The sequence below is a fragment of the Sarcophilus harrisii genome, chromosome 3 (genome assembly GCF_902635505.1).
Source record: "Sarcophilus harrisii chromosome 3, mSarHar1.11, whole genome shotgun sequence".
Classification (NCBI taxonomy): domain Eukaryota; kingdom Metazoa; phylum Chordata; class Mammalia; order Dasyuromorphia; family Dasyuridae; genus Sarcophilus; species Sarcophilus harrisii.
Genome location: NC_045428.1, coordinates 364,699,408 through 364,715,810, shown reverse-complemented (window position 1 = coordinate 364,715,810; position 16,403 = coordinate 364,699,408). Strand labels below are relative to the sequence as shown.

Genomic DNA, 16,403 nt, shown 5'->3' with positions numbered 1-16,403 from the left:
TGCAATTATGTGCCAAAACGATCCTCAAAAAGTCTATATGAGTTTATAGACATTTTTACAATATAAAATATACATCTAAAAACAAGTCTGGGATTTGTTTTATATCCAGTGGGCAAAGAATTTTGATTAAAAAAAAAAAAACATTGTAATACTGAGAAGCAGCTTCATTCCAGAATCACAAAAATTTTCAGATGGAGATAAAATACTACAACAAATCTTGTACCTTGATGTACATAACATAAGTTAGGAACATTTCTCAGATGGAAATAAACAGGTTTTGATGGTTTAAGATATAAATCCCATTAAAAGCCAACTAGACAGAAAAAAATGTATTGTTTATCAAAGGTATGCTTACTATCTGTGTGTTGTTGTTGTTGTTTTTCAAATAATGCTTGTCAGAATCTTGAGAACACAATGAGAAGAAATTCAAAAGCTTATTATTACATCCAGAGGTAAAGTAGCTCTCAAGAGAGTAAAATCTATATTTTTGACTGAGGAGAAATCCAATTTTGTTAATTTTTCTCATAATGACATGGCATCAAGACTGTTATTAGTCAGATAGTTTCAAAAATCAATGATTTAAACATATCCCCTCAAAGAAAAATTTGTTACATTTCTGTTAAAAGATGAAATTGAAAGTTTTACTAAAAAAAAATTAATATATGAAAAAATAGGATAGAAAAATGGTTTTTTAGAAATGTTTACAACTACAGATGATTTTATAATGGAAAATAACCTTCCCAAAGATTTAATTGAAAGAATAATAACTGATCATCTTAATAGCCTGGTTTTAGAAATATTTTCCTTTTAATTTTGATTCTAAAAACTAAGTTGGGTTCATAAACCACACTCAATTGAAATAAAAAACATCAGTCATCAGCCATTAAAAGTTAAGAAGTTGCCAAGTTATCAAGCAACACAGGTTTGAAATTTGAGTTTCCTAAAAAAATGTTAAATGAATTTTCAATTGGGAAATTGGGATTACAACAGAATTTCCAATTTCTGAATTGTCCCTAAGCATATTTCTGTCATTCTGTACTATGTATTTATGTGAAGCCGCATTCTCCAGCAATAACAATTATAAAATCAAAATACTGGTCAAATCTAAAAACTGTTAAAGATGATCTATATCCTGCAGTATCAAATATTCTGCCAAGATGTAATTCTTGATGTAAAAATAAGCAAGCACATCCATCTTATTAGTATGCAAGTTTGCTTTCTTCCTTGATAAATGGTAAAATTATATGTATACCAAAGAATTGTTTTAAAACAAATTTCTTTTTGATTTATCTGTAAATATCTGATTTGTATTACTTATTTTGTACGCCTATGTATGTGGGATCATGTCAAAACTCCTCAGGCAAAAAAGGGTTGAGAGTAAAAACATTGTAACAAGCCCTGATTTAGACCCTTTGTGGCTCTGTCTTCTGATCTATTGATACAACCACAGGATCTCTAGACCTTGCTATTTATACCACTGCTGTAGACTTGGGCTTTGCCATGCTCCTCGTTCCTCCCAACTGAACTTTCTTTTATGTGTTATTTACTCCATATAGAATTTATGCTCCTCGAAAGCAAAGACAATTTCACTTTTCTATTTGCATGGCCAGTGGTTGGCACAAAGGAAGCATTTAATAAATGCTTTTTTTTCATTCATTCCACTTCAAAAATGAGCTGCAAAATGCAAGAGGTATAAAAATTTGGAACCCTTCCTCCTCTGCTCCCATTTTACAGGCAAAGGAATTATTTGTATCAATTAGAACTTAACAGAAAGAAAGTCCTTAGCATGAATGATGATTAAATTTCTACTGAGGTCTCTCCCAACTGGGAGTGAAAATCTACAGAGACTAGAGTCCCAGAGGGGACAATATGAAAAAGCCCAACCAGAGAAGTCATTATTTTGAGAAGGTAAATTTTGACCAAAAGTAAACTGAAATTGCATACTGTCTCAATATAATTCTCCTAAGGCACAAGGAAACTGCCCACTTCCAGGAAACATTTGTCACAGTAATTTACACAGGTACTTGATACTAGTCCTAGAACAGACTCATTTTCTTGTTCATAAAAGGAGGGGAAGAAAAGATTTCTGTTTGGTTTAACTGGTATATGACCATAAATCATCCATTTTTTTTAGTTCACTTGTGAAAGTCCTTGTGGAGCACAGCCCTTCAGAAGAAGATTAAGAACATTTTCTTGGGAATCAGGAGTACAGTGAGTATGATGTGTGTTATTCTGAAGGAAAAATGAGAGTTCTTCAGTCAGGCATTGATCATAATAGTGATTGTTGATTTAAATTAAGTTTCATTCTTGTGCAGAAGAGCTCACACTTGTATCTCCTTTTATTTGAAAAAGTCTTAATGCATATTTCCCAGAACCATCAGTTCTTGGAATAAATTTCAAATTAATGATGTTGATTCTTTCTTTTTAAGTACAAGGTAGCCACATTTCATCTCAGTAAAAGCTCCTGAGGAGGAGGAGGGTGGTTTCATACCTTCTGCAGTCTATCATCTCTGCAGCCTATCATATCAGACTTGAATGTATTCTGTGCTCTTCATTTGAAGCATGGGCTCTAACTTAATTTCTTCAGATCAACTTAGTCCATTCCCTTAGATTCAATCCAACAACCATTTATTAAGTACCTACTTTGTGTAAGGTACCAGAGAAGGCAACTTCAACTGCAAATATGTCCCATGAAGTCTAAAATTGTATCTAACCCAGAAAAAATTAAAAGTAGAAACATAGAAGATATCCTGAACATATTTACTTTTGCAAAATTATCTTTAGCATAGTCATACAAGAGTTAAAATAAAATTAATCAGATTCAGAGGATCTATGTTCAAATACCAACCTTGCCATTTATCTGTAATGAGCTTAAGTCCTGATTCAGCTTCCTCATTAGTAAGACATGGATAATAACATTTATATTATTTCATAAGATTATGAGGAAAAGTCTTTGTAAACCTGAAAGTTTTAATGTGTGTTTTAATCATTAAAGGCCTAAAGACATAATATAAGGAACCAAACTAAGACTTTTTCCTTCTTGTCTGATTTTAAGAACTAAGACTGAAAAGTTCATATAAAAACTAGCATTTCCCCTATTAGGCAAGGCCTTAGTTGTGAAAGTACTATAAATATAATTAATCCCAAAATACTGAAAGCTGAATTAATTAATTTCATGATAATAAAAAAAGCATGGCAAACCAGCAATTCCACATGAAATGGTGTCTCTATTATTAGGGAAAGTTAGCAACAGATCTGCCTGCAGCAAACCAAGAATGGGAAACTATTATGATAAGAGAAAACTGAAAATAGAAAGCAACATGAAAGCAGCCATCCAGGAAACTATGTAAAAATACTGCAGAGGACATCTTCAGCAGCATTTTGAATATGAGATTTTAGGCAAGAATAGTAATGCAAGAACAATAAACTATAAATGGTGATTATTTCTAAAGGCATAGAGTATAAAGACTATATTGAAAAGTACAGTTGGGTACAATGTTTATTCACCTTCATTTCTATAAATGCTGTTTGGTTATCCCAAGCTATGGATCTGAATCCAGGTACATGTAAGAATGTTTGCCTCTGAGAAAATGCCTCCTCACTCCTTTGTGGGAGTAGATATTATCACATCTGCCAGATGTGTAGGGTCATGGAGTAACTTGATTCTTAAGCACAAACTAAAATACTTAAAGCTTCACAGGAAAGTGTTAAGAGTTGAGCCGTGTAAATTGAGAACATTTGTCTCTTGAAGATAACTACAAGCTTCAGAAGATAATATAGGAAGGGAGAAATAAGGTTTCCTCCCTGAGCACTGGAGGAGTTCATATTCCATTACATAGAGAAAGAATCAAACAGTGCATGACAAGTAATTTTGTGCTGCTGTCCATGCTAAGATTTACTACACATATTGAAAACTGTGTAATTAATGTCTTAACATTTTACAAAGAAGTCTTCCTCCAAACAAGATGAATACATAATAAGTAACTATTTTTTTTATTATAGCTTTTTATTTACAAGATATATGCATGGGTTCAGCATTGACAATTGCAAAACCTTTTGTTCCAATTTTTTCCCCACCACCTCTCCTAGATGGCAAGTTGACCAATACATGTTAAATATGTTAAAGTATAAGTTAAATACAATATATGTATACATGTCCATACAGTTATTTTGCTGTACAAAAAGAATCGGACTTTGAAATAGTGTACAATTAACCTGTGAAGGAAATCAAAAACGCAGGTGGACAAAAATAGAGGGATTGGGAATTCTATGTAGTAGTTCATATATAATAAGTAACTCTTAAGGAAAAAGGTCACTATCTTCCTTTTTTCTTTTCCCTAGCAATTATAAAATAAATAGGAAGCCAGGACTGTAGTAAATGTGCTCATCTGCTAGAATATGAACAGAAAGGAAGAAGTTTTATTGTATAAAAAATTTTTTTTGTCATTTAAAAAAATTCTTTGGAAGAAATCTTCCTAGCATGGTTATCAAACAGTAGTACCCGTCTGGATACTCACAGGGAATATTCAGCCAACTCCTTCCTTTTCACATTTAATATCTGACTTGATGTCATACATAGATTAATAATTTGGTAATAGTTCAGGATAAATTTTTTCATTCTGCAAAAAATTTTTTCAACAAAATTTGTTACTTATCAAAACTTTTAAACTTTAAAACCAGAATTCTCCTTTCCCTACATTCTGTAAAGTTTATCATCTTCTTTCCACTCTTTACCCCCTCCTTCTTCTTTGTGGTTCCCAGTTCTTCCTAAAAAAAGATAAAAGAAACCAAATAGTGAAACCAGATGTATAAAATTTTGGGTAGAAAGATGACTATTCAAATTTTCTGGCTCTATTCCAGGAGACTTTAAAACAATAGAGTAAGAAAGTTTCCCCTTTGTATAGGAAATACATTCAAACCACATTTTGATAGTTCTAAGATCCTACTTTCTCTTTACCTGTTTTCTAGGGACGGCAAAGGATATGAGAAATGGCACAGTGGTCACAGAGTTTATTCTCCTAGGCTTTCCAGACATCCATGGAATGCAGGTTCCCCTATTCATAGTGATATTCCTCATCTATATTTTAACCATTTTTGGAAATGGACTTATCATTGCTATTGTATGGGCAGAACCTAAATTACAAACCCCTATGTACTTCTTCCTTAGCAATCTGTCCTTCTTGGAGATTTGGTACACCACCACTGTCATTCCCAAACTGCTGGAAACTTTTGTGGTGGAAAAGACAATCATCTGTGTTCCCTGCTGCCTGCTGCAGGCCTTCTTCCACTTCTTTTTGGGCACAACTGAGTTTTTGATTCTCACAGCCATGTCCTTTGATCGTTACCTGGCCATCTGCAAGCCCCTCCACTACTCTACTCTCATGACCAGCTCGCTCTGCCTCCAGCTAGCCCTTACTTCTTGGATGATAGGATTCACCATTGTCTTCTGTCAGACAATTCTGCTTTTTCAGTTACCTTTCTGTGGCAACAACACCATCAACCATTTCTACTGTGACATTGGCCCCATCCTGAAAATGGCCTGTGCAGACACCAGCCTCCTGGAGTTTCTGGGTCTCCTGGCCACTATTCTGATTATACCAGGGTCACTTGCCTTCACAGTGATTTCTTATATTTATATAGTGTCCACTATCCTGAAGATCCCCTCGGCCACTGGACGCCAGAAAGCATTCTCTACCTGTGCTTCTCACCTAACTGTGGTTTCTCTGCTGTATGGAGCAGTTCTGTTCATGTACTTGAGACCCACAACACATTCTTCATTCAAGCTGAACAAAGTGGTATCTGTGCTCAACACTATCCTCACCCCACTTCTGAATCCCTTCATTTATACCATTAGAAACAAGGAGGTAAAAGGAGCCTTGTGGAAGGCAATGGCATGTCAAAAAGCCCATTACCATCAGTGAGATATGCTGTGTAATAAAGTGACTTCAATCAGTGTGAAAAGGGGTAGAACCCAAGTTTCTAAGAAAATATTGTTTAGTTCAATCACACAAAACAATGAAGTAAAATGACCAATCTGTTCTTTGAGAATGTGTTGCTTATGAAAAGAAAGGAGCTTCTGGCTTAGATGGAAGGAAAAAAACCTAATGCTGCTTTGGAAAAACACTCCCTTCCCCCTAGTTGGTTGTGGTACAAGGTGAGAAATATGAATACTTTCCCTGATAAGTTTTGATGGTAGTTTATAGGCACATGAAGTGAATTACTTCTACCTTTTGGAAACCCAATGTGTTATATGACAAGTCTGAAGGTCCATTCCATGGTTAGTAATACCTACAACTGACCGTAGTAACTGGGAAATACCCAGTTGCCCAAGCCTCAAACTAAGCTGGTGTTCTCACAGAATTAGCATATTAAGGAAACCATTAGAAGTGAATCAGAACCCCTAGTTATTTTATAGTAATGAGTATTATTCCCTATTATCTTTTTTATATAATACAAAACTTTATATAACTTATTGTTATATAATATTATCTCTTCACATTTTAATATCAAAGTATATAGAAGCATTGATTTAGAGCTAGAAGAAAATTTAGGTTATCTCCTAATATAATTACCTCATTTAAAACATGAGAAAACTGAAGCCCAGAGAAATGAAATGACTGGGTCTACATCCTAGCATTAGTCAAGGGAAAAGTGAGAACTAAAATTCAGATTATCCAATTTCAACTCCAGTGAATGTCCTTCCCACTTCATTACTCAATCCAGATATCTTTGATCTGTTTCATGATTCATACCAAAAAGGTCAAACACAGATGAGTGTTCAAATTTTTTGATTCAATAATATGTATCATGATGTCACTGACTCCTGTTCTATCCAATTTCCTGTGCCCCTTTATAGCTTTTGCCATACTAGGAAGGAATCACATAAAAAATTACAGCCAATAAAACAGAAACAGCCTATTACCATCATTTCTTTTTGGACCCCTGGATATTATTTTTCTACTAATTTTTAATGATGAAAAGGCTTAGAGATAGCTCTGAACCAAATCCTATTTTATTTATAGATTACTGAGACCTTGAGTAGGTTGGTTGCTAAACACAAGGCCTATCTCTTATCTTTGCCTTTATATAGAATCAGATTATTCCTTTGTATTTGAAAAGACCTATTCAGGATATAAGCCAGCCATTCCTGTGGCTAAGAATCAGTTGCTTCCTTTGAGGTTCAGGTGTCCTATTCAAACTCACAGTACTAACTTAGTATTAATTAGTGCACAATACTAACTAGATCTCTTCTCAAGCTCAGAAGATTGAAGTTCTTTCTTCATAGCCCCTATAAGTGGATGTCTATCTCCACATTTTAAAAAACCTAATTTAAGAAAATGTAAACTTAAAAGAATTATTCAAAACAGAAAAGAGTTCATGACTACAAAAGGATGTCAAAATATTTTAACTAAATTCTCTTACTGCTTGCATTTAAAATAGTCTTCAACTCAGGAAATCGTGTAAAACAAGCTATACCTCTGGTTCAGGCATTAGGTTGTTAGAGTAAAGAATTCATTAGCTCTAGCACCTGGAAAATTACTCCTATAAATCCTTTCTCTGTTAACTGCATCCTTTTCCCTTCCACCCTCTCTTCCCCTTTGTAAGAGAATTTCTTTCTTTACAATCCCTCCTATTGCCTTAACTTGATAGCACCTAGCAAATTAACTTAAAATTGTGTATTTGATAAATATTTGAAGAATAGGCCATTAATGGCCACGCCCAATGGTCTAAGGAAATTGGAATTCATGATGCTTACTAAATCAATTTGCAAAATCTTTATGTGGGGAAATGCAAATTTGTTGTTTTCCCCATAATATACCTCTCAGCTGATACAGAGCATAATTCTTTTTTTAAAAGCTTTTTATTTACAAAACACATGCATGGGTAATTTTTCCACATTGACCTTTGCAAAACCTTGTGTTCCAAATTTCCCCTCACCCCTTCCCCTAAATTAGGCAGGTAATCCAATACATGTTGAATATATTAAGATATATGTTAAATTATATATATATATATATATATATAGTATCTTGCAGCACAAGAAAAATCGAATCAAGAAAGGGAAAAAAAGCTGAAAGAAAACAAAAAGCAAGCAAACAACAACAGAAAGAATGAAAATGCTATGTTGGAGCACAGTTCTTAAAGTAGTTAAAAGCCTGACCATCAAAAAAAGTGCTTAAGTGTTCCAAGGGCATTGAAAGAGAAAGCCAAAAGAAAAAGGTAGACACATCGCGTTAGGCATAAAGGTTCAAAGAAAAATATATATTTGGTAAAAGCAGAGAGATTTGTGGAGGGGGGAAAGTCACCAAGGCAAAGAGACGGTCAGAGATAGAAAATCAGGGAGGCACAAAGAACAGAATAGTGGGAAATAGAGAGAGGGGGGCAAAGAGAATCCGGGAAGGAGACAGACATAGAAAGATGAGTAAGGGAGATGGGGTCCTACACACAAAAGGGGAACTCATATACGTGAACTCAAAAATACACATGAGAGAGAAAGAGGGAAGAGACAGAAGTGAAGAGGCACAAGAAATGGAAACACAAAGAAGGGACAGAGAAGGGTATAAAAAGAGACTCCTGGAGGCTAAAAGAGAGACAATAAAATTGGGTTGGGCATAGGAGGGAGAGACAGAGACAGGGAGATAAGAGAGACAGAGACAGAGAGATAGATAGAGACAGAGACAGGAAGAGGGGGGAAGGAGAGGCGAGGCGGGGAAGAGAGACAGACAGAGAGACAGAGATAGAGACAGGAAGAGGGGGGGAAGGAGGGGCGGGGAAGAGAGACAGACAGAGAGACAGAGATAGGGAGACAGAGATAGAGAGACAGGGAGACAGGGAGATAGAGACAGGAAGAGGAGGGAAGGAGGGGCGGGGAAGAGAGACAGAGAGACAGAGAGATAGAAACAGGGAGACAGAGAGATAGAGACAGGAAGAGGGGGGAAGGAGGGGCGGGGAAGAGAGACAGACAGAGAGACAGAGATAGAGAGACAGGGAGACAGAGATAGAGACAGGAAGAGGAGGGAAGGAGGGGCGGGGAAGAGAGACAGAGACAGAGAGATAGAAACAGGGAGACAGATAGAGAGATAGAGACAGGAAGAGGGGGAAAGGAGGGGCGGGGAAGAGAGACAGACAGAGAGACAGAGATAGGGAGACAGAGATAGAGAGACAGGGAGACAGAGAGAGACAGGAAGAGGAGGGAAGGAGGGGCGGGGAAGAGAGACAGAGAGACAGAGATAGGGAGACAGAGATAGAGAGACAGGGAGACAGAGAGATAGAGACAGGAAGAGGGGGGAAGGAGGGGCGGGGAAGAGAGACAAACAGACACAGGGAGACAGAGAGATAGAGAGACAGGAAGACGGGGGAAGGAGGGGCGGGGAAGAGAGACAGACAGACACAGGGAGACAGAGAGATAGAGAGACAGGAAGACGGGGGAAGGAGGGGCGGGGAAGAGAGACAAACAGACACAGGGAGACAGAGAGATAGAGAGACAGGAAGACGGGGGAAGGAGGGGCGGGGAAGAGAGACAGACAGAGAGGGGGACGGGGATACAGAGAAGACGAAATCTAGAGACACGACACAGAAAGAGACAGCTGCAGAGAGTCGGGAAGAGACGAAGGGCAGAGGCACGAGGAAGGAACAAAATAGGTAAGCAGGAAGGAAAGGAAGCACGGGGGACAGAGCCGAAGGCTCAGGAGTAACTGACGGGCTTGCGAGGGGCGAGACCAGATCTGGGGGAGTGGCTACAGCAGGCTTGGCGCGTGCGCGGGGGTGCACTTCCGGTTCGCCCAGCTAGGGGCCTCTTCCCTAGGGAGAGCACCAGAGAGTCACCACTTAACCTCCCGTAGCCTAGAACGGCTCCAGGCGAGGTTTGGGGGCGGAGCCACCTGTGCCTTCCGGTTCCGCACGCTGCGTCCCCACGTGTTCGGGACCTGTCTGGCCCTGCGCTGCCCGGATCCGGCGCTGCCGCTTGGCTCCGGGGTGGGTGGGAGAGAGCCTGGGGAGGAACCGCCGGAGCTGCCGGAGCCGTGAGTGCAGGCACGGGGGGTTGGGGGTGGGTGCCCCGCCGTACCCAGGCGAGACGGGCTGGGCTGAGTTAGGCTGGGCAGAAAGGAGGGGGAGGGGCAGAGGAACGGAGACCCGCCCCTGCCTCGCCGCCGCCCCTGGGCCAGAGGAGAGTTGAGGGGGCTAAAGGAGGGAAAGGGGGCTCTCTCTGTTAGGGCGGGGGAAGCAGGTGCTGACCTGGGTCCTGAGTCTGGCAGCAGATGACGCGGTGACCCCGTCAGCCCAGGTCCCGAGTCCTTCCCCCGTGAGGTCCCAGCCTCTCAGCCCCCTACTCCGGGAGTCGGGGGTGGGCTCTGAGGCGCCGGGGCGGGGAGCGGGGCTGTCTCTTCCTGCTCCCCCTCCCGCGGCGCTGCGCCTCCCGCCCCCGGCTCCGGGCCCTAGCCCGGCCACTCGTCTGTTACCCCAGCACCTCTGTCAGCGCAGCCGCTCTTTCTCCCGTTAAGGCCCTGGCCGTTTGGGAGGGGGCGGGGAAGGGTTCGGCTTCCCCGGCTAGTCGTGTCCGGGGGAGGGAAGCCTAGTGTCAGTGTCATGGGCTGGGGCCTCCGCTCCTCGCCCTCCCGGACGTTGGGGCAGCTCTGTGCTCCAGCCCCTCGCTTCTCCCCTCTTTTCTGGCAGTCTGCGTCAGTCTTGTCCAAGCGGCCGAAGCCCGGAGGGAGCGGTGCCCTACCCAGCCCTCTGAAGCGGGCCTCTGCTCGGAACTCGGGGGGTTTGTCTTGCCTGTTTTGGCCACCATTAGCGCCCGGCTGGGTGGCTCGGCCTGACCCCCGGAGAGGAAGCCCCTCGGGCTTTGCTCCCTCCCCATTCGGCACTGGCCCCCGGGCAGTAACCGCAGAACACCTGATAGAAGCGTGACAGTCACTCCCAGGGCCCGCAGCGGCTGCTCTTGGGTAGCCTTGGGACCTTGCATGTCTTGGAATTGGGAGTGGGCCTTTGTACACGGCTGGGGCGGGGCGCGCGTTTTCCATCTTTTGGAGTTCATAGTTTCCCATCTTTCTCTTACCCACCTTCCCCTCACAGGACTGTTGCGGCTGTCGGGTTATGACTTTTCTATAGTGAGAGTCTTGGGATACAAAGAATATCCAAACGGAGTACATCACAACTTTCCCGTGCCTGGTTTTCTCTGTTGACACTCCCCTTCTCGTTAGTAATCCTTGTATAACCCTGCCCTTTCTCCACAGTTCACCTTTCACTCCCTGCCATAAATTAAGCTCTCTGTCAGCCAGTCTTTCAGTCCGCTGGGCTCCTGGAGCAGCAGGATCATTTTCTCACTACATCTTTGAGACCTGTCAGTCACCAGTTCAGTCATACTGTTGTGGAAAGAGAACTGCGTAGGAGTTTTCAGTGTCCATAGTTCCCAGCACGAACTTGCTTCATGCTCTTAGACAAGTCACTTAGCCTCAAGGGATTAGACTAGCTAGTGTTTGAGGTTTTATTTGCACAGATTTTGAACTACTAGAGAGATCCACCTTTTTTCAATCTCGGGTTCTAAAAAGTCCATACATCTTTATCCGCAGAAACTTCTTGACATCCTCCAAGAGTTTGAGCATTTCTTGATTACATCTTTGATTCTTTATCCATCCTACTCTAGCTTCACTCTTTAAGTCCACAGGATTTCTTTAAAAATCCCCCTCAAAACTACTCTCTCATCTTTGTTCCTGCATTGGATCTGTGTCGTTTGGAGATACCAGCCTTCCATCACAAATTACTGTACTCTTTTGGTTGCTTTTTAGCAAAATACTTAGCAAGACAGCCTCAGATTAACACTTGAGCACATCCTATCATAGTGTTTCTTGATTATTCTTTCACCTGTAACACTTGTATGTTATTCTACTTTATTCACCTATATTATTAGTATTAAAATATTACGCTTTATTCCCTGTAACACATGTTGACCTGATGATCATAGAATTCCTATCCTTCTATAATAATTTAGGGGTAGCAGAATATTCAGTACAGGCAATATCACTGTCCGGATTCTCCAGCCCTCAAGGAGGAAGCGCCCCCTTAGTCAAGTGGAATGGTGTCAGGATGTAACTGGTGCCAACTGACTCTCCTACCTCTCCAGGATCAAAGGAAGAATTTCAACAGTAATCCCTCTAGTACTTTTTTAGGAATTACTTTTTCTTGGTAGCAGCTGAATGGCACAGCGGCTATTGAGTGACAGTTCAGGAGTCAGGAAGACCTGAGTTCAATTGTGACTTCAGACACTAACTGGGTGACTCTGGGGAAGTCATTTAACTTCTATTTGCATCAATTTCCTCATCTGTAAAATGGGAGTAATAATAGCATCTACCTCCCAGAATCAAATGAGGCAATTGTAAAGTGCTAAACATAGTGCCAGGCACACATTAAAATGCTATCTAATTATTATTATCCTATAAAACTACTAAGAATTATAGACATCAGATCCTGAATGGCGTTGTGATATGAAAATTGGGAAAGAGGTGAAGTAGCCCCAGGAAAACCAACTAATTGTGAATATAGCCACTTTGTGAAATTGCCCCTCTCAAAGTCTAATCAAGACCTCTAGCCTTCTGTGATATGCTGGGGCAGACTCTTAAGACAGATATTTATAAGAACTATCTTTAGCATTATCCTGGAAGAAAAGCCTAAACGTGAAGTGCCTGCTCCTCAGAATTTCTTCCATTTGTCTCCTTTTCTCCATCCAGAGCTTCTACTTTGGTTTAGGCACTGATGCTGATGACCTCACCTGAATTGTTGCAGTACCTTCCTAACTACTCCTTTTGCTTCTAGCCTCCACTCTCCAATCCATCCTCTACGTAGCTGCAAAATTGTTGTTTCTAAAACATAAACCTTATTCCTTAGTGTAGAACTCGGCAATGGTTCTCATTTTCCTCTAAAATGGAATACAGACTTTACTTTGTTGTGTTAAGTCTCCCTGAAGTATGTCTCCTATCTTCATTTCTGGCCTTATTTCATATTTTCTCTTTGATGCATCTCTGTTCAGGTGGCCTGCTAAAATGCACTCCCTCTTCATTTCTAACTGGCTTGCTTCACAGTGTAGCTCAGGTGCCATCTACAGTGAGTCCTTTTCTGTTTTCTCCCTGCAAATCCAGTTGTTAAAATTCAGTGTTTAAAATTTTGTATGTGTTTGTGTATATGTCACAACCTCCTGCAGGATGTAAGCTCCTTGAGAGCAGGATCATTTAGTTCTTATCTTTTTATCCCCCAGATCTTAGTATATTTACCTTCTATGTGGGAGGCATTTACACTAGATTTTGAAGGAGGTGAGATGGTATGATAGATGGGCCACTATTCTTACTCTCTAGAAACTGATCTTGTAGGAAGATAGGAAAGGTTAAAAATAGCAATAAGACACATTAGGATGCAGGACAGGTGCAAAGCACTATCCTTGTTGTTGTAGCTTAGTGTCCATGATAGGAATGGCATAAAGTTGTTCTTCAGACTCCAATGTATTGTGGAATAGAAATTGTAAAATCAGTCTTCAAATTCAGCAGTAATCCTATTAGCCTTACTCCTGAGAAAAATCCTTGGATATAACTGAGAAAACACTGAGTCCAAAAAAGACTGAGGTGAGTAACTATATGAATTCTAAAAGCAAAATAAATACAAGTCAGTAAAATAGCCATTTCCAGAAATGATAATTGGAATCACAAACACTGGATTTTTAGATCTTAGCAAAATAGGTTAAATAGGGACATATATTAGGTTCTATACTTAAATTAAAACTTAAATTGAATTTTTAAAATTGAATTTAATTTTAAAATCATCAGTAAAAAGTATTTAAAAGAAACTTGTCTAAGTAGCAATTACTATTTAAAAAGCCTGGGGATAGTATTGACTACATGCTCCCCAAGAAGGGAGATCTTAAATTACCTTAAAAGTAATGTATCTAGAACAAAATGGTGATACTGTTGTTTTCAGCTGATTTTTGGTCCTTGTCAGGAATGGTGCATTCTATACTAGGGCCATGTTTTACAAGTGTCATTGGTAAATGGGTATGACAGCCAAGTGGAGGACGACCAGGTTGGTAAGGATACTGGAAATGATGACTATGAAGATCAGTCTAAAGTACTAAGATTATTAACCAGAAGAAGAAAAGAATTTGTTGTTTTTTTTTTTTTTTAAAAAAGGCATAGACTTACCCCAGATGGTAAAATAGATCTCTCTTTACTCTGTCCATTGTTTTCCTCCTACATTGTACTTTTGATTTCCCCATTCTACATACTTATCTGCTTATCCTAACACATTACTACCTTTTTTTTAGTCTCTTATTGAGCCTCAAGTATCATATTGACTCCAGTAAAATATATATATATTCAAGCAAAATTTGAAAGAAAAAAAAAAGACATTGGATTAAAATAAATTTAATCTTTAAATAAAATCAGTGGTTAGACATTTTGGGAACTAATTGTGGCTCATAAAGACAATGATAGTAATTAACACTATTGTACTTTTGATCCTCACAGCAAAAAGTAGTTCTCATATTTTACACATAAGAACCTGGAGCAAAAAAATTATGACTTGTTAAGAGTCACAGTGTCTTAAAAAGGATTTGAACCCAGCTTTCTTATCTTCTCTTAATAAATAGCAGGGCCAGAACTAAATCACCGTTTTTTGGTTTTTGGTTTTTGGGTTTTTTTTTTTGGCTCAAGCAATAGTCATAATCTAAATTAATTACATTTTAAAGTATCAACTTCTCTATAGCAAAGCTGCTTGATAATTGGTTAGGTGCTCACTGCAAATATCTGCATCTTTCCCACCGCAAACTATCATTAGTCCTTTTCTTGCCTTCAGTTGACCTTAAAGGCCTTAAGATTTAATCTGAGCTATCCATAGGCCATGACAGACCCTGCTAGTCCAAAAAAGTAGTATGTATGGGCCTGACTTCAAACTGTACATCCCACCTGGTAAGTTGGCTATAGATTTTTTTCTGCCACAGCATTTCTCAGTAAACAACTACCAAGTTATAGAGAGGTTGTGATTTGTAAACAGTATTTTTAGCAACAAAGATAGATTATAAGTGCTTCCATTACTTTCCTCTGATAAATGTGGGCTCTGTGTGAAATGCTTTTTTGTTCTTCCTGTTCTTTTTTATGTCAGCTGGTCCCAGAGCTAGATGTTTTCCTTCTTCCCTGGTTTTATTCTTTCACCCACCCTCTGTATCTCTGCCTCAAGAGGATCAAATAAGTTTAATCATTTGTGGAGTCAATTGTTGTTGTATTGTTATTGTATTGACTAAATTCTAACTGCTTTTTTGTGACAGTCTTTTAGATTTTTATTTTTGTTTGCATCCTTGTAAACCTTGTATGTATTATTTTCGTTTTGCCTGTGTTACTTCACAAATTCTTATCACTCTTCCATTCATTTATATTCATTGTTTCCTTTGGCCACTGAGCCTGGAATCAGAAAGACCTGAGTTCAAGTTTGACCTCAAACACTTAGTAGTTGTGTGACCCTGGACAAGATACAACCTCTTGGCATACCACTCCAGAATTTTTTGCCAAAAAATTGCCCAGGACAGTATCTATCAGTGGTCTGTGATCCATGGAGTCACGTGCCTGAACAACAATTTTGTACTACATTTATTTGCCATAACCATTCCCCAATCTGCATATATAACTTCTTTTAAGTTTTTTTACTGCAAAAAATTGCTACAAATACTTTGGAATCTGTGATTCTATTCTCTATTTTTGTCTTCCTTGTTGTATATGCCAAATTGTGACATTTCTAGGTCAAAGGCTATGTTTCTGTATAGCTGTAACTCTGCCAAAAGGCAGTATTTCAGTCTTTTGCTAATTTGATCGATATAAGGTAAAATCTCAGCATTACTTTTTTTTAATAGCTTTTTATTTTCAAAATACATGCAGAGATAATTTTCAACGTTCACCCTTGCAAAACCATGTGTTCCAAATTTCCCTCATGCAATTCTTCTATACATATTTCTACTTTTATTTTCAGCATTACTTTCAATTGCATTTCTCACATTTCTTGGAACATTTGAGAGGTTGTCAATAATCTGCACTTCTTTTGAAAGTTGTTTATTCATATACTTTGACCACAAATCAGAATTACTTCTGTATACATATATGTACCTCAATTTCCTATGTGCCTTGGATATCAGAACTTGAATTAGAGATATTTGATATGAAAATTTTTTTCCAGTTGGCAATTTTTCTAGTTTGATTTCCTCACGCAAAGGCATTTTAATCTTATATAATCAAAATTGTACATTTTGTATTTTTGTGTTATCTGCTTCTTTGGTTATGAATTTTCCTCAAAGCTTTAATTCTAAAGGTATCTTTTAGCTAGCAAACTAGTGCATTGTAAGTCAAGAAAACTCAGACACAGCCAAGGACCCT

General features: G+C 39.2%; 2 protein-coding genes across 3 annotated transcripts in view; both read left to right on the top strand.

Annotated features, from left to right (window-relative positions):
- Positions 1-4,968: 4,968 nt before the first annotated feature.
- Positions 4,969-5,978, top strand: LOC105749869 (olfactory receptor 6X1). The gene has a single exon (XM_012544919.3). It carries the CDS (start codon positions 4,983-4,985, stop codon positions 5,919-5,921), a length of 939 nt encoding a protein of 312 aa, XP_012400373.1. The 5' UTR covers positions 4,969-4,982; the 3' UTR covers positions 5,922-5,978.
- Positions 5,979-9,767: 3,789 nt separating this feature from the next.
- Positions 9,768-16,403, top strand: part of ZNF202 (zinc finger protein 202) — a 32,650-nt gene continuing 26,014 nt past the window's right edge. The window contains exon 1 of one of the 2 annotated variants that reach the window (XM_023499380.2): positions 9,768-10,022. The gene's annotated coding sequence lies outside the window, so the exon portion shown is untranslated. The remainder of the gene's footprint in view (positions 10,023-16,403) is intronic. The other variant, XM_031960203.1, reaches the window with a different exon arrangement.

What these genes read in the sequence shown, in the direction of transcription:
- LOC105749869 (XM_012544919.3), top strand. Translation starts at nt 4,983, where the DNA reads ATGAGAAATGGCACAGTGGTCACAGAGTTTATTCTCCTAGGCTTTCCA.